The sequence below is a fragment of the Ascaphus truei genome, chromosome 2 (assembly GCF_040206685.1).
Source record: "Ascaphus truei isolate aAscTru1 chromosome 2, aAscTru1.hap1, whole genome shotgun sequence".
Lineage (NCBI taxonomy): Eukaryota > Metazoa > Chordata > Amphibia > Anura > Ascaphidae > Ascaphus > Ascaphus truei.
In genome coordinates, this window is record NC_134484.1 from 371,850,684 (window position 1) to 371,876,730 (window position 26,047).

General features: G+C 47.9%; 1 protein-coding gene across 2 annotated transcripts in view; it reads right to left on the reverse strand.

The window, feature by feature from the left end:
- TRIM71 (tripartite motif containing 71) overlaps nucleotides 1-26,047 on the reverse strand; it is a 108,386-nt gene that overhangs the window by 6,551 nt on the left and 75,788 nt on the right. For both annotated transcript variants that reach the window (XM_075587046.1, XM_075587045.1), the window contains one exon: nucleotides 11,300-11,434. In XM_075587046.1, the coding sequence (XP_075443161.1) occupies nucleotides 11,300-11,434 (135 nt within the window). The remainder of the gene's footprint in view (nucleotides 1-11,299; nucleotides 11,435-26,047) is intronic.

A 26,047-nucleotide genomic window follows, 5' to 3' on the forward strand; every position in this document is an offset into this window, starting at 1 on the left:
GAGTGTGTGTGGGATAGCACTACCCACAGTGTGTTGGGCCGTTGGTGCACATGTATGTAATACCTTCCTGGTCTCTGTCCAGACTAGGTCAACCGAGCAGCTAAGTCCATTGATCCGCGACGTGGTCCCGCGCCGCAATCGGATGAATCCTCTCCCGCTTTGATCCGCAGGCGGTTACCCCTGGAGGGGTTTCCCGCTGGAGCGTGCCCCTATAAAATAGTCTTTGGTGATGTATGCCTGGATCTGGTACCAGACTGCATACATGTATGCTTCACTGCGTGGCATAGTCACTGTGCCCCTGACACTATACAATACTGGGGAAGCATCCCTGCCTATGGGCCTTCCCTATACAGCTGCAGGTACCTAATGTAAGTCGGGGACTAACTGGGGCCTACAGAGGAAAGCTGGCCTAGTTCCAGGGCTACTGGCACCTGGGACCCTACCTCTCTCCTCTGCGTCCTGCTCTCGACTGGCGTGGTGTCTTGAGTGCGCCAAATGTATCTACTTGCTAGCAAGAGAACCCTGTAGCCCTATTGGCTGTGTTCCAGCATGGGATGCACATCCCCAATGCATTATGGGGCATGTAGTCCCGGCGGAGCCCTGTGTTTGTAATGGTCGCCACTCCTATTGTCCTTCCTGAGCATGCGCCTCCTCTAAGTTGGCTGCCGCGACCTCAGGGCTCCTATGCGCATGCGTGTGTACTTCTGCGCATGCGCGAGTACTTCTGCGCATGCGCGTCACGTAAAGATGGCGGTGCCCTACCGGCGTCCCGACTCGGAGCTCCCGGCAACCGGTCGCCCCCCCAGCGGCACCCGCAACCTCCCTGCACGCCACATCCCCTACTGGAGCCATCCTTGCAGCCGCCCCCCTCGCGCAGCCCGGAGATAAGAGGGGAACCTGTCTACATCCTCCCCCTGGTGAAGAAACCAACGACCCGGCCTGGGAACGACATAACCACACACAACAGTTATATAATGGAAAATACATAGTATAATATACAACTTAACACATTTATAACTCTAAACGATGTTGTACATTTCCACAAACATATTTATAACTGAGGCTAGCTTGCCCTTAGCTTGCTGCTGAGACTCATAGTGGGGTGCCCCTAGCAAATCATATGTCTAGTGGGAGGGCGTCTTACTCGCTGACTCCAGCGAGTCTCTGTCTCAGTAGCTTCATCGTTGGAGAGACTATCGTGGGCTTGAGGCTTGAACTTGGGTGAACAATGTCTCTACTTGGCACAAAGTTTGGGCTTAGCGGGTCACTGGTGATGGTATTTGAGGCTCAGGCCCATAACCCGGTGCTCCTTCGGGAGGTGCCCACCAGTCTCCATTGAGGTTGGTGGAAGTTCCTTCCAAAGGATCTTGGGTTATCTCTGTTACCGAAGCTGGAGTCTCTGTAGACTCTTCTGGCTCAGAGTTCTCTTCAGACCCCACTGGCTCACTGGCCATTACTATTGTCTCTGGTCCGGGGTCCCTTTCTCCCACTTGCGGAATGGGTAGCAAGTGGTTTATGTGCCAAACCTTTACCCGGCCATCGGCGTCTCATATACGGTAGACCGGGAGGCCTGGCATTTGGGACTCTACTTCGAAGACCCTGTCGTGCCAGCAGTCGGCCAGCTTTTGTTTGCCGGGGATCCCTAAATTGCGTAAGAGAACAGCATCTCCAGGACGACGTTCCCGATATCGGACCTTGTGGTCAAACCGTCGCTTGTTGTCGGTATTTAGATGGGCTGAGGCCTTCTCCACTAGCTGATAGGCGCGGTGCAGGCTATCCTGAAGTCATTTCACGTATTGATAGTGACCGAAATTGGGTACCCCATCGGTAGATACCATGAGACGGATGTCTACAGGCAGGTGTGCCTCTCGCCTGAACATCATGAAGGATGTGTACCCCGTAGATTCAGGTCTGGTGCAGTTGTACGCGTGCACCAGTGCTTCAACGTGCTTGCTCTATGCAACCTTTTTAGAGCCCTTTAGGGTGTCAAGCATGTCTAGCAATGTTCGGTTGAACCTCTCCGGCAGTGCATTTCCCTCTGGATGATATGGAGTGGTCCTAGATTTCTTGATATTGAGCAGGTTGAGAAGCTTCTTGATGAGCTTGCTCTCGAAGTCCCTTCCCTGGACGGAGTGCATCCGATTCGGCAGACAGTAGTGTATGAAATACTTCTCCCAGAGTACTTTGGCGACTGTGAGAGCCTTCTGGTCCTTTGTCAGGAACGCTTTAGAGTAGCGAGTGTAGTGGTCTGTCACTACCAGGACATTGCCGATATCTCGAGTAGGGCTTGATGAACAAGAAGTCCATGCAGACGAGGTCCATGGGACCAAAGCTTTTCAGATGACCCATTGGGACTGTACGAGTGGGTACAGTCTTCCTCTGGATACATCTCAAACACTTCCGGCAATCCCGTTCTACGGACTCTCGCATCTTGGGCCAGAAGAAGCGGTTCCTCACTAACTCGAAGGTCTTATCCACTCCCAGGTGTCCGTGGTTGTCGTACAGGGATCGTAAGACATGGTACTGCAGGCTTCTGGGCAGAACCAGCTGTCATCAGTCTGGATCATTGTGGTAGGGGACGATCCGGAAGAGTAGCCACGCTCTATTTGACATTTGTCTCATTCTCTAATGATGATTGCGGTACATTTCAACAAGGAGGGATTATTCTGGTGTATGGCCTCGCATATAGCTTTAGCCACTGGATCATGTATCTGAGCCTGGACTATATCCTTCCATTCTAGGATGGTATTCTGGGTGATGGCCATGCCGTCGGGATGGCAGTAGGCAGCGGGAAGTGCCCTGGGTCGGCATCCCAAGCAATCGGCTAGTCGCAGCTCGGAGAACACGACTATCTTCTACGATGGCCGCAGTGGAGCACATTGCCCGCATCCCAGGCCCAGGGATTTCTTCGCAGGTGCCGTCGTCCTGTGTCGTACTCCTATGTTTAGAGACCCTGGCTTGTATTTCAAGGTGAATTGATCATTGGAGAGGGCCGCTAGCCACCTGTGGCCAGTGGCGTCCAATTTGGCGGACGTTAGGATATACGTCAAGGGATTGTTATCCGTGCATACTTCGAAGGGAACACCGTATAGATAATAGTGGAGTTTCTCATCTACCCCTTACTTGAGGGCTAGGAACTCAAGTTTATGAACTGGATAGTTCTGTTCACTTGGGGTTAACTTCGGCTCACATCCGCCACTGGGCGAAGGCCAGCCAGATACTTGTGGTGTAAGCCAGGACCGGGGCTTCCGTCAGGCTTTTCTTGAGTCCTGTGAAGGCCTTTTTTACAGGCAGATGTCCATTTGTCGCAGAAGGGTGTTCGTGGAAAAGCGGCCTTCTGCCGAGGTTCCTCTGGATAGATTTTTAGCAAGTTGTTGAGGGTCTTGGCTTTACTAGAGTATCCCTCTACGAAGAAGAGGTAGTATCCGCAGAACCCCAGGAAGGATCGTAGCCCCATCACATTGTCTGGTCTTGGCCAGTTCACCACAGCTTCGACCTTGGCGGGGTCGGTAACCACTCAGGTCGACAGACACTATGTGCCCCACGTAGGTGACCGACATGCAATAGAACTGGCACTTGTCCAGGGACAACTTCAGGCCATCCTGGTACAGTCTATCCAAAACCTTCAGGAGGCGTTCTTCGAGAGTTCTTCCAAACACGATGATGTCATCGGTGTAGACTAGGCACTCCCAAGGATTCATATCCCCAATGGTCTTCTCCATCAGCCGCTGGAAGGTCGCTGAAGCACCGCAAATGTCTTGGGGCATTCGGGTAAACTGATAGAAAACCAGGGGACAGACTGGTAGTACCCAGATCTCAGGTCCAGCACGGTGAACCACTGGCTTCCTGTCAGCGAGTTGAGGATCTCATCTATCCGTGGCAGAGTGTACTTGTTGGGTAAGATACCCGCTCAGGGTCCGGTAGTCTACGCACAGGCGGACGGATCCATTTTTCTTGCGTACCACCACAATTGGAGAGGCGTAGGGGCTACAAGGTTCAGTCACGATGCCTGCTATCCCCATCTCCTTCAGAACGTTTCTTACGTCCTACACATCTCTAAAAGCGATGCGTCTGGAACACTCCCGAAAAGGCGTGGTGTCATTCAGCCAAATCGTGTGCTGGGCGTTTTTTTGCTGCAACCCACGTCCATCTCGCTAATGGAGAACACCCCCCGGCATTTCTCTAGCTTGGCACTTTTAGTCATCTCTTCCAGTCTTCTGACAGGGTCGATTCCCCAAAATCAAACCGCAGCCTAGCAGGCTCATCTCGCACTGTAGCGGCGTTCCTATGCACCATAATCTCTAGGGGCGAGAGTGGGTATATCCGACACAGCATTTTACCGACGTAAATGGGTATAGTGTAAGGAGAAATGTTGTGGATGCTCACTGTAACTCTCTTTGGAATTGAAGCTCTCCATTTTCTTATCTCATGGACTATCGTGTACCCCCGCTCAACGTCTTCAGGTGTAGACACCAGGGAGAAGTGCCAGTCGGCTTTATCATGGCCCCAATAGCAGGTTGCTGCTCTCCTGTGTCTCCCTGCCCCTGGTGGGATCTCGATCAACCCCTTCTCTTGACTGAAGAGTTCACCATACTTTTCTTGTGGAGCAACCCGATAGCACTCATCTTTGAGTACCGGATGGATCGGTAGCGAGGATAGGGGAAATTCGCCCACCTCATGAAGATAAGCCCGGATCACGGCATGCACGACATCGGCATTGTTCCCCAATTAGATTGGGGAGCTTGGATGTTCCCAAGTATCAGGACAGATGAGGGCCTCCACCGCCATGGGATGAGTCTTGTTGGTATTCAGTTGCTGTATATTTAACCGAACTTGCACCACACCATCTTTACTAAACCCCACAGCTTCATCTTCTCCACCGGTAGCAAGGGCAGATGTTTAAGGTGTTGGTCATAAAAAGGCTAGTAGATAATGGTCACTTGTGACCCGGTGTCCAGCAAGGCCGAGAAGTAGATGCCTTCCACAAGGATTCTAATGATTGCTGCCGGTCCGACCCGACTGTAGGCGTCCGTGGGGTGCTTCGTCAGGGCTGTGTTCCGGAATGCTCTCTGATAGCATGGAGAATGATTGCGTTGCCTGCACGGTGTAGGATGAGGCTCCAGTGGTTCTGATAGCATGGAGAATGATTGCGTTGCCTGCACGGTGTAGGATGAGGCTCCAGTGGTGGGTCTTTTGGGCTTTGAGCAGTCCCTTGAGATATGACCTTGTCGTCCACAGTTGTAGCATCGGTTATCGCGGTTGACGTCACAATCCGGATAAGATTATTACCGCCGTTCCTTTGGTTTCTTCTTGCGGGTCTCCTTATTTTTCTTGGCCGTGTGCAGTCAGTTGTGTGCCCCTCCACTGGGTTCAACAGTCCCGTGAACGTAGGTGGACTCCCTTGTAGGAGACCACACAGGAGCATGTTGGCTATAGGGTGAGTTGGGCTCGAACTCCGTAGGAACTGCTTACATACGAGTTTGCGGGTGAGTAGCAGCCACAATACTAACTGTATGCGATGAATGAACGCCGACAGCTCCTCACCTTCTTTCTGGCGTAGGGCATAGTACCTGGTCCAGAGCTAATTATCATCCTCCAGACCGTAGGCCTCGGGTAGAAAATCCACCAGCATCCGAGCCATTACAACCGATTTCCAACAGGGCCCACCCACTTTCCAGAAACAACATCGCCCTAAGGAGATTTTCTACAAATCATCAGACTCTGACCATTCTAGTGACATCTCTTTTAGATCGAAGCTACCCCCAGGAGGCAAAGGGGGCTGACTAGTCGGGGAGGGCAATGCCACAGGTAGAGGATGAGGACAGGGAGACAAACAAACCAGGATACATCAGAACTGTATCATGGAGGAACGGAAGGCATTGAAAGGTTTAAGTGACAATAAATCCATATTTATCAAGCCAGTCGATGAAGGAGCTGCCATCATTGTGATGGATAGGGTTAAATATAGGGCAGAAAAAATATCCTTAACTGTCTGAGATCAATAACTATAAGTTGTTATCCACTGACCCTACACCACGGATAAAAAAAACTATTCAGGACATCTTGGGGCGAGATGAAACGCAGGGCATTATCTCTAAACAACTTGGACTATATCTCACTGAAGAAGAACCCATTATCCCTGTTTTTAATACTCTCCCCAAGATCCATCGAAGACTGGAAAATCCACCGGACGTCCTATTGTACCAGGTACCAATTCTGTCTTTGAACCCATAGCTATCTTTCTGGACCGGATATTACATTTAATGATAACTACGGGCAAATCCTACATTCAGGACACCACTGATTTTCTGCTTAAATTAAGGATGCTACATTCTTTTACACCCAACACTTTATTGGTGACTTTAGACGTCAATAGCCTCTACACCTTGATTACATATCTGGATGGTGTGGGGGCTTGTGGATCCTACCTTAATCAATCCTCAGTTTTGATGGTATAGGAACAGGATCTACATTTGGTGCTATTAAGGTTAGTCCTCGACAAAAATTACTTCCTATTCGAGGATGATTTCTATAACCAGGTTAGGGGCACAGCTATAGGGTGAAATGTTGCTCCATCCTATGCTAGTATATACAGAAACTACTTTGAGGAGTGATAGATGTACAGCAATGTGCTATACACACAGTATATCACCTCCTGGTTGAGATATATAGACGACATCTTCATGGTATAGACGGACAACATTGGATCTCTATTACAGTTTCTGGGTAAGCTTAATGGGTCTGTTGAGACTAACATTACGATACATCGGATATATGCTTTCACAATACTAAGGTCTACAAAAAGGGAGACCTGTTACAGGCTAACATATTTACCAAAACCACAGACAGCAACACAATGTTGCACCACAACAGTTTCCATCCCACAAATACAGTACGGTCCCTTCCCTCAACTCTACAGAGTAAAAAAGATAGTCAGTGAAGCCAAACAGTGCAGTGAGGCTGAGACAAATGACTGAGAAAATCAGAGAGAGAGGATATCCTGAGAGAGCGTTGAACACAGAGCTCGAGAGGGTGAATATGGTAGATAAAGAAGTCTTTCTGCAACCCAAAACGTTAAGCGGATCCCTTTCGTTACAACATACGATACAGCTGGTCACACTATAAGTCACACTATAAGTAGAATCATCAGGAAAAACTGGCACTTGATTGACTCTGACCAGCTCTAAGGCCGTGCTTATAGTGCCGGCGATGGCGACGTCGCCCGCAAACAAAAGCATTGCCGCCGCCGCGTGCGACCGTCACAGTCGCGAAAACTGGTAGCCGGCAAAAGACGGCCCTTGAACCAATCAAATAGCCGGAATTACGCGACGCCGCCGTGCGGCTAAATATAACTTTCGCCGGTGGCGACGGGTGACGTCACCCGTTGTGTCGCCATCGACGTCACTATAGGCACGGCCTTAGAAAAGCTCTAATTACTCTCCCCACTAATGGCCTATATGAGGGCACACATGAAGAGAGATACCCTTGTGAGAGCTGACTTGGGGTCCACTGAGAAGGCACATTTCAGGGGTACGCCAATGAGGGAGTACATTCCCTTGCCTTTCCTGTGCACAATGTGGGAATGTCCAGAAGGGACCGACTTTCACAAACCCACACACAGGGTACCAATACCAGATAAAGGACTACTCTTCCTGTAAAGTAGAAAATGTGGTGTGCTTGATTAAGTGTCCATCCAGCCTGGCATATGTGGGGGAAACTACCCGTAAAGCCAAGGAATGCACCAGTCTACTGCATTAGTCTACTATCTGATGCAAGGTGCTGGACCAACGTTTGTCCGCACAGGTGGGGCACAATGTAAGTCAACTCCGTTTCAAACTGATTGAGGTGGTTGCCAAACCATGTCAGGGAGGACATAGACTTCTAAAGAGGGAGGCATATTAGATACACGAACTGGGCATGTTATACCCAAGAGGTTTAATACAACATGACTAATTTACTCTTGTTGTTTTTATCAGTGGAGTTACAGACTTTGACCTCCAGGTTACAACTGAAGACACTGGAACTACGCAGGTTGGTGAGTAGCAAGAGTCGGAGGGCACTTACTACTCACGCCTTACACTGTGTTTATGTGTCTTTTTTTGGTCTTCAGCATTCTAGAGTATTGTCGCCCGATATGTGCTCCCTCTGGGTCGTCGTCGTCTTCCCTCTGTGCCAGCATGTCGGAGATTTGACTATGCTGAACTCAGCCCTTTCCTTGGAGGATGCGGACAAGCCAAATAGACTACAACAACGTGGGCTTCCATGTAGCTGCTCTATGTATTTAATGTTTGGGGAACTAGCTATATGATCAAGAAAGGGGCTTTAGGACTTATAACCTGGAATGGAGTAATACCCAGGCCCATGTACTGGCTAACAATGTAGCTTTAACTCGTATGCTGTGACTAGGACGTACTGACAGATACTACATGGTTTATATCCACGAATAGGTACCCTACCACGGGAAAAAAATAAAATAAAATTCTATATATGACTCGGCGAAACGCGTAGCTCTAAAGTTCCTGCTGAATTTGGCCCAACGTGGCTCCCGTAGCCAGATCAACCAGGCAGCCATTGCCAGCAAGGAGAAAAAAGTTTTTTTTTTTTTTTTCCTCCTGCATCACGGACGCGTGATTGGCGAAAACGGCTGCTGAAACTGTATCCTGGACTGCACGAGGAGGCCAGGGGTCCAACCATTATGTATGTATGTGAGCCTTGTTGTACCAATTTCTTTTAAAACTAATAAATGTGTTTTAAACCCCACTGACAACGTGCCTCACTTTCTCCACCCACTCCCCCCCCTACTATCACCACTGGGGAGAGTCCCCATCTGATGCCCAAGACTGAAGTTAGAATCTCACGTTGGTTACAAACAAAGAAAAGTCTACACTGGGGGGAGATGCAGATGGGTTAATTTAACCCCAAAGTTACCAATTTCCTGCAAAGACTCACACACGGCCGTGTGAGTACAGATATATTTATATATTTATTTCTAAACCCTCTATACCACCATTACCTGTTGTTGGGAGTGACTGGAATTGCTTAAAGAAACCACATTACCGTGTCCGCTTGCACATGGCCGTGTAAGTGTATTTAATATTTTCACCAACCCCCAGCAATATTGTTATAACCACAATAATTTTATTGTATTTTATTGTTTTTAATTCTTAAATGTTTTTCTAATCCCACGCTCCCCCATTGCTTGTATGTCTCTATATTTTTGAAAGGGTTCCGGATTAACCCTTCCCTGGGGTTGCAGCAGAGGGGAACTCCATGCTGGCTCAAAGCATCTGTCATAGAGCCGTGGTTTAACTTACTGCCACATTGTAAGCACACCTCATATATTAAGCTTAAGGTAAGCGCCAGGTTTTTTTCCTATATATATATATATATATATATATATATATATATATATATATATATATATAACTATATGATCCTATTTTTTATCAATCTAAGATTGGAAGTATTGTGTGTACCTTAGCTCTTTCCTTTTATGATTTCAAATTATTACATTCTTGGTGAATAATAGGAACAAAAACATAGGTTGACAATGTGTCTGTATACATCGGCATTATCAATAATATCACTAAGTATAGCGTGGACAGATCATAGCAAAGGGTTTGTAACTGAACAAATATACCTCCTTTGCTAGTACAACTCGCTCCTGGATGAGAACGCTTGGAGGCTGAACTACAACCGTGGGATGCTGCTTAAACATCTGACAGCCTTCTCCCTGCTTGGAACTTCCCCCTGGCTGTGTGTCATGCCGAGAGGTGTTGCTAAGGATATCACCTAGTATGCTGTAAAGGGCGGAACCTGCTACTGCCGGGCGACAGAGGATAGAATTCAGAGGATTCCCGTGTGGGGGCCGATTGCGGACTTTACTGACACAGGTTAGATGGATGGTTACCAAGTGACAGGAAGGTAATTAAGAACAGCTTGTAATATTTGGGAGAGTCACTGTGGAACCGGAAGCTGTGTTTTGGGTGCTAATTTGTCCTCCACCTATAGCTATAAAGAGGCAGTTAGATACACTGCAATAGGAGCTTAACAAAGGACTACATCATCCGAAACGTCACCCACTTGTCTTTTTGATTACTGATGGAATAAATAGGTTTTTTTTTACCATCATTGAGCGAGTGCTACGAACTTTGTTTCTATAGATATTCTTGTGAGATGGATGATGATCCTGGCTCTTCCGTGTGCACCACATAGGAAGCTAAGTATTGCTGCTATACTTGTACAGTATAATTATATATTATTTTGAGTGCTGCAGATCTCTACTTTTTTCTGTAGATATTATATATACAGGCATACCCCGCTTTAAGGACACTCACTTTAAGTACACTCGCGAGTAAGTACATATCGCCCAATAGGCAAACGGCAGTTCACGCATGCGCCTGTCATCACGTCCTGAACAGCAATACCTGTACCGAAGCTGTGCTCAAGCGGGGAGACTATAGAGCCTGTTACAAATGCGTTATTTACATCAGTTAAGCACGTATATAACGATTGCAGTGCAGTACATGCATCAATAAGTGGGAAAAAGGTAGTGCTTCACTTTAAGTACATTTTCGCTTTACATACATGCTCCGGTCCCATTGCGTACGTTAACGCGGGGTATGCCTGTATATATATATATATATATATATATATATATATATATATATATATATATATATATATGCAAATATAGCTGTATGCTCATCTGCATGTCTTAGGCAGGTCTGCAACCCCACCTTTCCCCATTATCACCCAGCATACAGCACTTCCACTGCAGCAAGGGATTCTGGGAAATGACATGCAAATGAGCACACAGTGTCACTTTTTGCCTCAATAACCATTTTTAACATGGTTCCCTATAGGCTTAAGCTTGCTGCATGGTCACAGCTTTGAGCACAGCCAGGGTTAAGGTGCATACCCAGAAAACCACCCACAGACAGCTGTTTCGACCTTGATGGGTCTCATCAGTGTGGGGTTGATTTTACTGGGATGCAAGAGAGGCTTATGGGATAGGCCAAACCATAATACTGAGTTAAGTTATGGTGAGTAAAAAAAGTGACAAAAACCCTCCACAGGAAAGCAAATATGCAAATATAGCTGTATGCTCATCTGCATGTCTTAGGCAGGTCTGCAACCCCACCTTTCCCCATTATCACCCAGCATATATATATATATATGAAAAACAACAATGATTTTCCAAATGAATGTTTTCATTGCCTACGGTGAACTTTGGTACAGAACTGTTACAGGCAGAGTGCCATATTTTTATATGTTGACACTGACACAAGATACTAACCTTCCAGAGCAGCTCACACTCCCGCTCCTCAAGTGCCTTTTTGTGCCTTGATGTGACCGCTTTGATCTCGGACTGCACCACTTTGGCTTTCATCTCAACTTGCTCCGCCAGCGCTTGAGCCTGTTCTATGCTCAGCTGCAAAATGAAACAAGACACCATGTCCATGATTAAAAGGTGTATTCTGTAACACGCTACATATCTCACCTAATGTCACACACAACAGAAACAGCACGTAGGTCAGTGTTTTCACAAGCCCCTTTACATAAAACCCTGAAGTGACCAACGTGTATATTTTTATCCATGTCACAAATCCTTAGTGTTCCATTATAGCAAAAGTGCAAAGCATTTCAAAGGTGTAGGCAAGTACGCGCTTATTTGACGGCGTGTGTGTATATATATATATATATATTTTTTCCATTTATGGGACACTGGGTTATAGACATTTGCAGTCCAATCAGATGTAGTTTGTCAATCATAATTTTATTTGAAATCAACTACTCTTGCTGAGGTTCATTTTTGCTCTCCAATTTTCTTTCAGACCAGACAAAAAAAATGTTTAGTCCACAAAACCATCCCTTGCAATGATTTTAAGGACTGTACCTATGCAGCAAGATCGTTGGAAAGCATATGCGTTCCAGGGAAGTCACAATCCAACATACAGTACTGTGCCTGAGCTCCTCTTGTTGTAATCCTGCCAGGGTTATACTGCCCCGTATCCTGCGCTCAATCACTCCACTTTCAGGGCATTTACCGGATCATCACTACTTTGTTGCACCTGTGATGTCCTTATGCTTTCCACCATAACACAGCCAATTGGAGCAGAACAATAAATGCTGTGCAATGAAGAACACAAACTGCTTTTCTTCTGTGCACATGCTGGATTGAGGATTACATTCTGCAGCAATTCCAACGTTGTAGAATAGGGATCATTAAAAATGGCCAACATTGTGGGCTTAAGAACCTCACCCTAACAAAATGGCACCCATATTTTTCCAAAATAGGAAAACATCTGGAAATGTTAATGTACCTGTGACTTGGCATATATCTGCAACAGTGAAATCCTGAGATTCAACAGTAATGCTCTGAACAGCCAAACACATGGCCACAGACCAGTTACCCGATGATGTGTAGCATAGAGTAAGGCTGGGACTGAAACCCAACGCTGCTTGGCATATACAGAAGGTTGGGAATTAAACACTTACTGTCACAAAAGAGAATGACTGCTGGTCATCAGATGCCAGATGTGTTGTACTGCAGCCCAGCCAGAAGGGGCCATTCCCCAGCATATTGCCAAAACAAACACATTCCAGCTACCAATCATTAGCAATAGGCATTTACATGCAAAGAGAGGAGTATTACTCTTTACTTTAGACTACACCCCTGATCTGGAGCCAGTGATTTGAAAGCCATTGTAAAGATGCCAACACACACAACCCCTGCAAGCTCATAGCCCAAACCCACCACACCATATATATATGTGTGTGTGTGTGTGTCAAAACAAGTGCTACTGGGATTGTGACCTCATGTCTATAACAAAAGACAAAAAGTCCCCATGCTACATCCAATATGACAAATTATATAGTAAAATACTAATCCGTCTCTCTTCTCATAAGTAAGGGTCATTTAGTAAAAATTCTTTGGCCAAAGTATTTGTAAGCCTGTAACGACGCCAAGGCATCCCCTTTTTATTGTTAAGATGCCATTACAATAAGACATATATATATATATATATATATATATATATATATATATATATATATATATATATTACACACACTATATATATATATATAATAGGCTCTATTTCCCTATTCTCAATCTGCAGCCATCGCTCCTGCAGCTCTCTGTCCCTCTGTTCTGGGGTAAACTCTCCCACCGCCCACCAGTAGTCCACTACATCCTCTCGTCGGATGAGGAACCGAGTGCGGTCCATCCAGGCCGAGTACCCTTCAAATAATGGGGCCCACCAACAGTTCTCCCGGAATCTGTTTAACCTCCCTGACTCCCTATCATCGTCCATGGAAAATACCCCTGATGACCGCTCAGATCGCGGTACAGACCACCTAGACGACCCCGAGGCCTTTACTACGGGTTGGGGTGCTGTAGTTGCCACTCTCAATTCTCCCCCTCCCCTTGAATCGCCCTCCGTAGCGCCACTGCGCTGCCTTTCCCCAGTCCGTCTTCCCTCTCTCCCTTGTGAATTGTCCACGTACTCCAGGCTAGGCGGTGAACCCGGTGACCGTGGAATGGGGGTAGGGGTGTTAACTATGGCGGGGGTTTGGGCATAGGGGCACGGAACGGGACCCCACGGGGTTACGACCCGCTCCTGGCTGTCCGTAGACTGGTCCAAGGATGATGTCTCACCCTCCTCAGTCCTGAGATCGTCTCTCCAATTTCTGGGCCTTGTAAGTGATCGGGGACCTTCCCCCGATCGCCGAAGCGTCGCTGCTTTTTCTTCATGGGTTCCGTCGTCGCCACCGGAAGTGACGTCCTCCCCGGAACCGGAAACGTCACCATCTTGCGTGGGACCCCCATGCGGGATCTCTTCCTCTATGACGACTTCCGGTTGCTCCGCCGTCGTTGCCGGAAGTGATGCCGTCCCTCCACGTGCGCTTTGGGCCTGGCGCGGCCCCTCCAGCGCTTCGCCGTCCGCTGTAACCAGGTAAGTAATAGGGCTGCTTGGCTTACCCGTCCGCAGGGGTGTAGGCGTCTCTCTCCCGTCTCCGCCAGGTCCTGGGATGGCGGGACTCCGTCGGTCGGGTCGCCGATCTGCGGGGGACGTCCTGCCACTCACCCCACGGGGTGTCGTCCTTCCGGTCTGCCTTTTCAGCTCCGCTTTTACCACCGCCAGCTCACGGAGGTCCTCGTCTGAGTAATCCCCTTTTCCTGACTTAGGGGTCTCCGGGCGGGGTGACAGTCTCTTTTCCCCGAACGTGGGGGTTGATTCAGCCGCCTCGATCGCTACTGACCCAGCCGACTTGACCGGCTCCAGTCCCTTGTCTCCGGGACTCGCGCGGTTGATCCATAGCGCGCCCGGGGACTCGGCGGAGCGCCTTGTCAAGTCCACCGGGGGGTCAGCAGGCTGAATAGGAATAAATGTGGGCATAGGCCACAGGTACAAAGTCCCGCAATGAGGGCAACGTGCCGCCGTGTTGACCGTGCCTCCGGCCAGCCCGCATTGTAGGCATAGCCCAACCACCGTCTCGGTATTGGCCACCCTCACCACTAGCAACCCGCCGGGTACTGAGTAGGGCTGGGTGGAGACCATCGTGCCCACAGTGGAGGAGCAGGCCATTCTTTGTACAGGAGCCACTTCCTGTACAGGTCTCTCCTTCTCAGTGGTTCCTCGCAACTGACTGGTGGAAGTTGCTGGATCCGCCACTCCCTGCTTCGGCTCCTCCCTTCTCTGACAGAGCTGGAACCCGCCCCCAGGGGTTGCAATTATGGGCGGGTCCCACAGGGGAATATCATGCCCCTTAATTAAGGCCGCACCTCTCTCAGTCCTGGTGGGCGCGGTTAGCGTTTTAGCGCCAATTTCCCCACAAGGGTGGGGGTCTTTTCCCGCGGCTAGTTCCCGCCTTCTCCTGGCAGCCGCCCTCCCCATCAGCCTCTGGTCGCCATTTTGGGTTCTCCGCGCCACGCGGATCCTCCATTCTTTGGGTTGTCTCACTCTCGTACCAATTATCGTACATGGCGCTCCACTCTGCGGGGGCAGCCACCACAGCGGTACAATAAAGATTAGCTTCAGATGCACCACCACATGTGTACCTTATCTAGGTGTGACCCAGTGTTGCACTACCTCAGGCTAGGCTCACTCTCTCAGTGTCTGCTGTGACTCCTTCCTCCCAGTCTGTGCTCCCTACGGTGAGTGTCTGGAATGGGCTAGGTACTCTGGCTCTACCATGCAGTACTTGGGGCGTCTACCTCTCTTGGTCAGCCTAGCGCAGACCCTCTCCAGGATTCCTGACCAAGTTAACAGGCTATCCCTTCTGGCATCCTACCAACTAGCACTGCCTCAAGGTGACTCGGTCAGCTACAGCCCCGCTCCAAACCCCTCACTCCTTTCAGGCCCCTAGGTTGTCCCTGCGAACTGACAATATCCCGTCAGCCCCTGACCACCCCTAGGTCCGTCCCTACACAGCACAGAGTGGCAGCAGACACTCTCCCTGTTTCCCAGTGTGCCTAGCTAGAGCCTGTCCTGTTGACAGATCTGATCTCAGCAGCTCGCCTCCAAATGTAACGGTATTTCTGGCCCGGCCTGACCCACCCAATCTCACATTGGCCCCTGTGGTCTAACCGGACCCCATTACAGTGTGGTAGTGTCTGATGGTGCACCTGTTGGCTACAGGACTCCTGAGTCTCCCGCATGATGGTGTGTGGGGAGGACCCGTCCAGACAGGCAGCTGAGGTAGTGTGCTGAGTCTCACCTAGTTCCAGTGCAGCGCCTCCACCTCATCAGGGTCCCTGCGTCCGCATGGGGATGATCCTGGTGAGGAACTCCTCGGTGGTGCAACCTCATGTGTAATCATTGGACTCTCACACACAGGGGTCTCTCTGATCAGCTCCATCTTTATTGTCACGGTGGGCATAGCTGCCCTCCACAATGGGGTATATTTAGCCGATCATCTCGCCCGTGCTCCCCTTTGATAGGTATGTCACCTAAATCAGGGATTCACTATTCCCGCAGGAATCACTGCCCTGTGCCAGGTCCCTGGACACAGTCTCCCATGGAGTTACTATAACATAACTAACACTCTAGCAGAACTTCTTCCTCAACTCAGACTTCAGGTAGAACTTCCAGCAACTGTACTCGCCTTGAACTAGTACCTTTCAGCAACTAACTTTTAGACACAGTGCTGTGCCTTATGTAACTTCTGAGGCTGACACACCTCTGACATCACTAACCATGGAGTCAGAGCATGTGACCAGTCCCATCCATACACAGGGCACCCCACCAGGGTGTGAGGGAAAACCTCCATGATTACTGCTGGCATGCCCACACTTACCAGGCCTTGCTGCCAGCAGGAGAGATGACTGTAGGCATTTTACATGACCGCTACATACACATATATATATATACACACACACACATATATATACACACACACACACATATATATATATATACACACATACATATATAGGCATACCCCAGTTTAAGGGCACTCACTTTAAGTACACTCACGAGTAAGTACATATCGCTCAATAGGCAAATGGCAATTCGCGCGTGCGCCGGTCAGCGCGTCCTGAACAGCAATGCCAGCTCCCTACCTGTACCGAAGCTGTGCGCAAGCGGGGAGACTATAGAGCCTGTTACAAATGCGTTATTTACATCAGTTATGCACATATATGACGATTGCAGTACAGTACAAGCATCGATAAGTGGGGAAAAGGTAGTGCTTCACTTTAAGTACATTTTCGCTTTACATACATGCTCCGGTCCCATTGCGTACATTAATGCGGGGTATGTCTGTATGTATGTGTATATATATATATATATATACACATACATACAGGCATACCCCGCATTAACGTACGCAATGAGACCGGAGCATGTATGTATATATATATATATATATACACATACATACATATACACACACACACATATACATATACTAAACTTTTTGGCTACTTTCATGATTAAAATCAACATCTGTCAAGTTATTTTGCAAATATCTTAGAATCCTTTCATTATTTCCTATATACTTTATCAAAAACTTTTCCCTTCTTTATGTAAATCTGATGTGTTTGCTGTTCTTTGGAACTGTTGCTGAATTCTTTCTTGGGAGAGAAATGATCTCTGAACCAGTCTAACGTAAAACAAAAAAACGTATCTACCATACCTGCCACCTAACGCCAGGCACGCAGTGTGATCAATGATACAGCCTCTGGCTCTATATGGTCTCTTAGGTAATAATTAAGTGCTAAAGAAAGAGCAGTGTGGAACACATTCTTCACCTATAATTAGTCGATTTACTTCTTGTGAGGTTTACTCTTTGAAAATAAATAATAATAATAAAAACACACACACACACACACACACACACACACACACACACACACACACACACACACACACACACACACACACACACACACACACACACACACACACACACACACACAAAATGGGAAACTCTGTTATTCTGTCCATGTCTAAGGCCGAGTTCAGGGTGGCTGCTACGGACGCTTGCGTCCGTATGCGCCTCCCCCGCATGCTCCTGCAGCCCGGCGATCTGTGCCCAGGCTGCAGGAGTTGGGTCGGGGCGTGGCGGGGGGCGGGGCGAACGTGTAACATGGCGCGACTGCCGCCCCAAATATCATTTCGGGTTGTAGCGGCAAAGTGTAGCAGTGTCAACGCTGTACTTTGCCGCCGGTGGAGTTTTCGGTTTGAACACTCCCACCGAACAACCCGAACTTGCGACGGATGTGCAAGCGCGTGCACGTCGTGTAGCAGCCACCCTGAACTCGGCCTAACAGGAAGGGAATGGGAGGAATGTTGCATGGAGTTTTCACAGCAAAATTGCAGGTCCGATTTTGGTTGCTAAGTGGAAAATGTCAAGCGTGCAGCTTGCAGCTCCTTCCCCCCCCTCCCATTCAGGCTGGTAGAATTCCTTCCCTTTTACCCCTCTCACAGATCCGACAATGCTTGGAAGGTTACAAATAAGACTGATTGGGTTGTACAAGATCTGGCCACAGACTGTGCAATGCGCTAATAGCGGAGCTTAGTGCGCCTGTGAAAAGGGATCACTTCAACTGGAAGCGACACACTGGGGCCTTAAAAAGATGCTCTTATACCAGGGCTGAAAGCAGCAGGATCTGGCATATTGAGGAGCCCTTTGTAATGAAACATGCAAATCTAAGGCATATGTGTTTTTTGGGGCCAGAGGAGCGCCTCTGGCAGTGAAGGGATTAGGGATGCAGGCCCCACATATGACCGTAAAGGACTAATGGCGGTAGTATGTTTTGAGTTGCCGTTGGGTGGCATCGCATTGCAAGTCGGGCCACTCTTGCACTGAAAGTGTTACATCTTATAAAGGAATGTAACAATAAAAGGTTATTTAAGTACTGTAACCGGCAAACGTTTAGAAAAAAAAAAATACAGGGCCCTTTCAGTGTGAGATGGGCAGGCAAATTATTGGAGATAAGGAGAAGGTGGAGGTATGAAATCAATTCTTTGCCTCTGTATTTACCAGAGAGGGGTTTATTGCAAACATATTGCAACAGGAGGAAACCACAACCTACAATTGTGTGAAAAAGAAAATACACCCTCTTTGAATTCTATGGTTTTACATATCAGGACATAATAACAATCATCTGTTCCTTATCAGGTCTTAAAATTAGGTAAATACAACCTCAGATGAACAACAACACATGACATATTACACCGTGTCATGATTTATTTAACAAAAATAAAGCCAAAATGGAGAAGCCATGTGTGAAAAACTAAGTATACCTTATGATTCAATAGCTTGTAGAACCACCTTTAGCAGCAATAACTTGCAGTAATTGTTTTCTGTATGACTTTATCAGTCTCTCACATCGTTGTTGAGGAATTTTGCCCCACTCTTCTTTACAACGTTGCTTCAGCTCATTGAGGTTTGTGGGCATTTGTTTATGCACAGCTCTCTTAAAGGTCTAGCCACAGCATTTCAATCGGGTTGAGGTCTGGACTTTGACTGGGCCATTGCAACACCTTGATTCTTTTCATTTTCAGCCATTCTGTTGTAGATTTGCTGGTGTGCTTGGGATCATTGTCTTGTTGCATGACCCAATGTCGGCCAAGCTTTAGCTGTCGGACAGATGGCCTCACATTTGACTCTAGAATACTTTGGTATACAGAGGAGTTCATGGTCCACTCAATGACTGCAAGGTTCCCAGGTCCTGTGGCTGCAAAACAAGCCCAAATCATCACCCCTCCAACACCGTGCTTGACAGTTGGTATGAGGTGTTTGTGCGGATATGCTGTGTTTGGTTTTCGCCAAACGTGGCGCTGTGCATTATGGCCAAACATGGCGCTGTGCATTATGGCCAAACATCTCCACTTTGGTCTCGTCTGTCCAAAGGACATGGTTCCAGAAGTCTTGTGGTTTGTTCAGATGCAACTTTGCAAACCTAAGCCGTGCTGCCATGTTCTTTTTAGAGAGAAGAGGCTTTCTCCTGGCAACCCTTCCAAACAAACCATACTTGTTCAGTCTTTTTCTAATTGTACTGTCATGAACTTTAACATTTAGCATGCTAACTCTGAGTTGTTATCATGTTCCCTACATGCCACAACATTAAAATTTAACATTTTAACTTTTCAATGGTGTCAGCCCCTGCATTTTTTCACAGCTGTGCTCCGTCCCCTTCTCTGGATGTTCATATTTACTTTGTTTGGCGTGATGCACGCACCAGGACAAGCTGCCCCATGTGAGTCCTGTTTTTCCTACATTTATGTATTATGAAGGAATTGACCCCTACTGGTGTTACTCTAGAGGTTTGTCCAGTGGAGTTCTCTTACTGAGTTATGTTATGTACCTCCACTATATGGACAGTTATTGCTATTAACTCCTCATATGAGATGCAGATACACCGGGTCCATCAGTCTCACTTGGCTTAATTCAGAGCTTTTCCTATACACACCTATACTCATGACTCAAGACTATATTGGAATACATGGTTCCTGTGGACACTGAGCACCGTCACTTAGAACTTGTTTCTATTCTCTCACTAACTGAGCATTGCACAGTCTGACCTTGGGGTGAATTTGCTGGGACGTCCACTCCTGGGAAGATTGGCAACTGTCTTGAATGTTTTCCACTTCTGAATAATCTTTCTCACTGTAGAATGATGGACTTTAAATTGTTTGGAAATGGCCTTATAACCCTTCCCAGATTGATGGGCAGCAACAATTGCTTCTCTGAGATCATTGCCGATGTCTTTCTTCCTTGGCATTGTGTTAACACACACCTGAATGCTCCAGACCAGCAAACTGCTAAAACGTCGGTTTTTATAGAGCTGGTCACACTTGCTGATGATCAATTAATCAAGGGCATTTGATTAGCAGCACCTGTCTGCTACTTAGCATCTTAATTCCTATGGAAGCAGCAAGGCTGTACTTCGTTTTTCACACATAGCTTCCCCATTTTGGTTTTATTTTTGTTAAATCATGACACAGTGTAATATGTCATTTGTTGTTGTTCATCTGAGGTTGTATTTACCTAATTTTAAGACCTGCTAAGGAACAGATGATTGTTATTATGTCCTGATATGTAAAACCATGGAATTCAAAGAGGGTGTACTTTCATTTTCACACAACTGTAAATATTAAGAAATTATTGGTTAACTGAGGAAGAAGCACATAGATGGCTTGAAAAATTCAAGTAAAAAAAGCACGTGGCCCCGTTGGCATACACACAAGGACTCTTATGTAGTAGTCTAACCATTACATTCAATATTCAAAGACTTAATTTGCACAGCTCAGTACCATAAGATTGACGTAAAGCAGATATATAAAAAGTACATCTATATATACAGGGCTCGACAAATGATAAAAAAATGCCACTCGCCCTCCGCCCCTCCCCCCCAAAAAAGGCACTAGTCTCCTCCAACCGCCCAAAAAGTATTACTGAAGACTTCTGGGTCGGACCACAGCGGAGCACTCCAAACCGGCTTTTCTCCTGCTGCTCCCATGACTGTGAATACTCTCCTGCTGCGGCTGCCGCCCGCCTTTCACCATCTAACGCCTCTGCTGCCCTGCTGACATGATGAGCCACTTCTCCCGACGCCAGCTTCTTCTTCTGCTCCAGTCAGTCCTGCCGCCGCATCGCCAGCTCACTTAATCCACTCGCTGCGAGCGGGCAAGTGGATCTGTCGAGCACTGTGTATATGTATGTGTGTATGTGTGTATGTAAATGTAGCCATGTGTAAAATTGGTGTACATATCTCTTTCTCATGCTGGCAGTAAACCTGGTAAGTATGCAGGATTGCCAGCAACAATCATGGAGGTTTGCCCTCAAACCATGGTGAGGTGTCATATGTCCCAAAGGAAGTGACAACATGCTTTGTGTCCACGATTAGTGACACAGAGGGTGTCTGTTTCTGGAGGTGATATAAGACACAGCACTGCCTAAAGTTAGTAGTTCAGTTCTGTTGGTGTTCTGACTCTGTTCAGGAGAGTCATGTGGAGGTCTGCAACAATGTTGCAGTGTCTGATGCAATAGCTGTGAGTCTGTGCAGCTCAAGCAGAGAGAGACAAGCTGGTGAATCTCCCTAAGGGGAGAGGTGGAGAGCAATTCTATTAGAGGAGAAGGAACCTTCCAAATGGAGTGCAGCAAAGCGGCTGAGTACGACCGCTATGAGGGGCAGTCTGCCTATGCTGAGAATAAAGATGCCCAAGTTCAACAGACCCTTGCTGTGTATGTGTGGAGTCATTGCACAGGAGGAGGCACCACAGAGGAGGTCCTCATCAGACCCATCTCCCTGCGGACGCTGAGATCCTGATGAGGTGGAGGCGCTGCACTGGATATAGGTAGGACTCACAGCACACTACCTCAGCGCCTGTCTTGCTGATATCCCCATAACAACATCATGCGGGAGACTCAGAGGAGTCCTGTAGCCAGCAGGTGCACCACCAGACACATCCATGCAATGGGGATTGGTTAGACCACAGGGGCCAATGTGAGATTGGGTGGGTCCGACTGGTCCAGAATATATTATACTTTCTGCCTCCTGTCATGTAAGTCCTAGTAGCTACAGGCAGTGGCAGGCTATCCTGTGGGGACCATCCCTCCCTCATGCCGCCTCTCTGAGTGACTAGGGTGGAGGTGAACTGGGTCTGTGTGTAGCCAATCATGGTGCAGACCTTGTGCCCTCCCCCTCTGTGCCTTAGGGAGGAAGTGTTCTAAATTATAGTCAGTCCAGCTCTCCCACTCCTGGGGTAGAGACATGCAGTTCAACTCTCTCCCTCCTGGGGCTGACTGCAGCCCAAGATCTGAACAGAGGACAAGGCCTCAAGACTGCAAGAAGGTCAGTACCATCCAGAGATCTGGGACCTATCCTAAAACCCTATGTATACGCTGTAATAACTACTGCAGTGGCTGCTACAAACAAAGGATCCTGTTTTATATACCTCCGCCTAAGTTACAGTCTATTGGGTAGAGGTATGCTAGAAGACTGTCATGGTGGGGAATGTCTCCAGTACACCTGGAGCCCGCTATGACTGGAGGCGCTGACACCATGAGAAGAGTCTTAAGGATCACCAAAAGCCTGCCCTGTTTCCCCTTACGATCACGGACGCTCATCTCTCCTGAACCCTCACAGGTAAAAGCACCATGACACCTGTAGCAAGATCTCCCAGAGGGTGGGGGGAGGGAGGGTGGAAGCAGCGATACATACACACACACACACACACACACACACACACACACACACAAAAATACTCTGAAAACAACACTGTCTACAGTGATCCTTTCCTTTACCTTTTTTTGCACCCGCAGTTGAAGGCATGGCATGTTCCCTAACGAAGCATTTTGTTTTTCTATTCTTAGAGCTTCAGACCTTTGGGTCCTCCCTTCCCCCGAAATGTATCTTGAGATCTGATTGTTCCAACAAAGCTCAGCTTATTGCTGCAGGGAACTGAGGGTTTGAAAGAAGTGGCAGAGAAACCATTTACAATGCCGTATAAAAGGATTATCTGACCTCCTTCTTATCGCAGCACATCAGGTGCAGTCTCACATAGATGTGTGCAAACCCAACAGTGCCAGAGGGGACCTGTATGTATATCTTTATTTATATAGCGCCCGCAGCGTTTTATTAAAGAGTTAGTACAATACAGGGAATTAGAATACAATAAGTGCAACAAATAAGATCAGACTATAGGAAAGAAAATCCTTGCCCCAAAGAGCTTACAATCTAATGGGTATGTTGGGAGACTTACAGAGACAGCAATGCATTACTTTGCAACAATCTATCCGCGTGACCCGGTATTTTATGGCTTGGTGTCTAAGGAATAGATCAATGTTTTTTTAACAGGGGTTCCCTGGGCATCCCTACAAAGTCCCTGCAATTTTGAGGTCATTTGAAAATTGTACAAAATACATAAGAATTTACAATGTCTCCGATCTCTGGCGCGCTATTAGAGAGGGTCGGGGTTCCTTACAATGTCTCTGATCTCAGACACACTATTAGGCTAGGTCCCCAGTACGTTATGCAGCGCACGCTATAGCGTGCACTGCAGGAACAAGTACCGCCCCACAATGTGGCGGGTCCACTACCTACTACTACAGAACCAATCCTATGGCAGACTTCCCAAGCCAATCAGAGCGAAGGAAATAGCAGCCAATCAGAGCACAGATTCTTCAGCTTGCTGCTGTGGAAGAGGAAGTTACTTTTTAGCCACGCCCCCTCGACGCACGTTCCGTCGCAAAGACTCATTCAGAGGTCGCGGTTTCCACATGTGCACGTGCCACCACCCCGCCGGGCGCGCGTTCTACAGTGAAGACTGGGGCCGTAGCCTAAGAGAGGGTTGGGGGTCTGCATAATTTTACAATATAATTGTAACGGTGTTTCCCTGGGCCCTTCTGATCCTGACCCCTATGTGAGAAAACTGCCCCCCGTTACATGTCATGTTGTGTGGTGCACCTGCTGGCTCACAGGATTCCTGAGTCTCTCGCTTGATGGTATTGGGGATGTCACCAGGACTGGCTCGTGAGGTAGTGCTGAGTTCTACTCACAGTTGGTACAGCGCCTCCATCTCTTCCAGATCCCCACGATAGCAGGGAGGAGTCTCTGGAAGAGAACCCCTGGTGCAACTTCTCCCTGATTAACTCCAGTCTCAGGCAAGAAGGTTCTTTGAATCAAGGGCATCTTTATTAGCCCATCATAGCGGCCGGTATTTAGCCGCACATCAGCATAGTTGCCCACCTCAAGGAAGTTCCCTCCTGACTCTGTAATAGAGACAGGGATATCTCTGCCAACTCTCCCCTAAGGGAGGGCCACAAGCTGTGCCAGAGCCCTGGCACAGTGTGGGGTCAGATTGTCACACTCTGCAACTGACACTTGAACTGCACAAACTAAGCTCCAACTTGAACCTGACAGAACACACTAACTTTAGGAAGTGATGCGCACTATATAGCTCCAGAAAGACCCACCCCTGTGTCACTGTCAGTGGACACAGAGCATTCTGTCACTTCCTTTGCTTCACACTACACATCACAGGGGGTTGAGGGCAAACCTCCATGATAACTTCTGGCAAACCTGCCCTCTTAACAGGGATTACTGCCAGAATGAGAGAGGCATGTAACCCCAAAATTACACAGGGCTACATAATTATAGGGTTTTGCAGAATTTTACAATATAATTATAGGGTTTGCAGAAATTTACTATATAATTATAGGGTTCCTTAACCAAAAAATGGTTGAAAACCACTGGAATAGATAATAGAAGTGTTAGTGTTTCATACAGGTAACCCACAAGAGAATAATCACATCAATGTGCTTTGGGTCTATTTGAATACGCAGACGAAGGTCCAGCGTAGGACTGTGACGTTTATGTATTGAATAATAGTTTGTGCACACACAGGAATGCCTGTTACAAACCAAATACAGGGAGTAAGGGTCCCGGACCAAAATTTTTGAAAAAGTACCAAATAAAATAAAAAATAAATCTAAAATGGGAACGATTTTTCATCCTTCTGCTTCAATGAAAAAAAAAATCTTTCACTGGCAGAGGTGTCCTGTAACACATTGCCAGAAAATGGGCCAAAGCCACCAGATAAATGGGAAGCCTAACAAACAGGTTCAGGTGAGCTAGCAATACACAGGAGTATGGAGCAGCTCTGAAAGGGACATTGTTTTGGCGTGTTAAACTAGCATTTTAGAGGCCTACACTAGTTATCCTTTCCCTATCTTAGTTTAGCTGGGACATTTGGTGGCTGTAGGCCTGTAGCTATAATATCAATCTAGCAGCAAACCGACCTGCTTGCGAGATGGACACGCAGCCCCCGTACGGAGGCCTCCCGGAGTCATCTGAAAAGGTTTGCAACAGGTTTCAACCGGTGGCCTTTTCTGATGCTTTTGTCTTGCAGAGCCAGAAAGCCGGGCGCAACTAGGGTTGCCAGGTGTCCGGTTTTGAACCGGACAGACCGGTATTTTGCCGATGTAAAAAATGAGAGGTAATACCGGACATGTACGCATCCGGTATTTTCCCCACTCTGGATGTGCAGGCAGCGGGAGTGTGAAGGATGGCCGGGTGCAGGGGCTCTTACCTCCGATTCAGAAGCAGGCTGCAGCTTCTGGTAACCACGGCAATGGGTGGTGTCACACACCCCCCCCCCTCCCAGCCAAGGAGAAGACTGACCAATGAGAGGGCTTAACATCAGTAAGGAGCATGCACAGCTCCCCCATTTGCATGCTGGGAAATGTTGTTTCCTTCCAGCTTTGCATCTGGGAGAGGAGAGAAGAGCTCCACTGTGTCCCTGTCTGCCAGGAGGACCTCCACAGGTAAGATACAAGGAGGGGGAGAGGATGAGGAAGGAGGATGAGGGGGGCGTGAAGGTGAGGAAGGAGGACGAGGGGGGCGTGAAGGTGAGGAAGTAGGAGGGGGGTGAAGGTGAGGAAGGAGGATGAGGGTGAAGGTGAGGAGGGGGTGAAGGTGAGGAAGGAGGATGATGGGGGGGGTGAAGGTGAGGAAGGAGGAGGGGGGTGAAGGAGGGGAAGGATGGGGGGTGAAGGTGAGGAAGGAGGAGGAGGGGGGTGAAGGTGA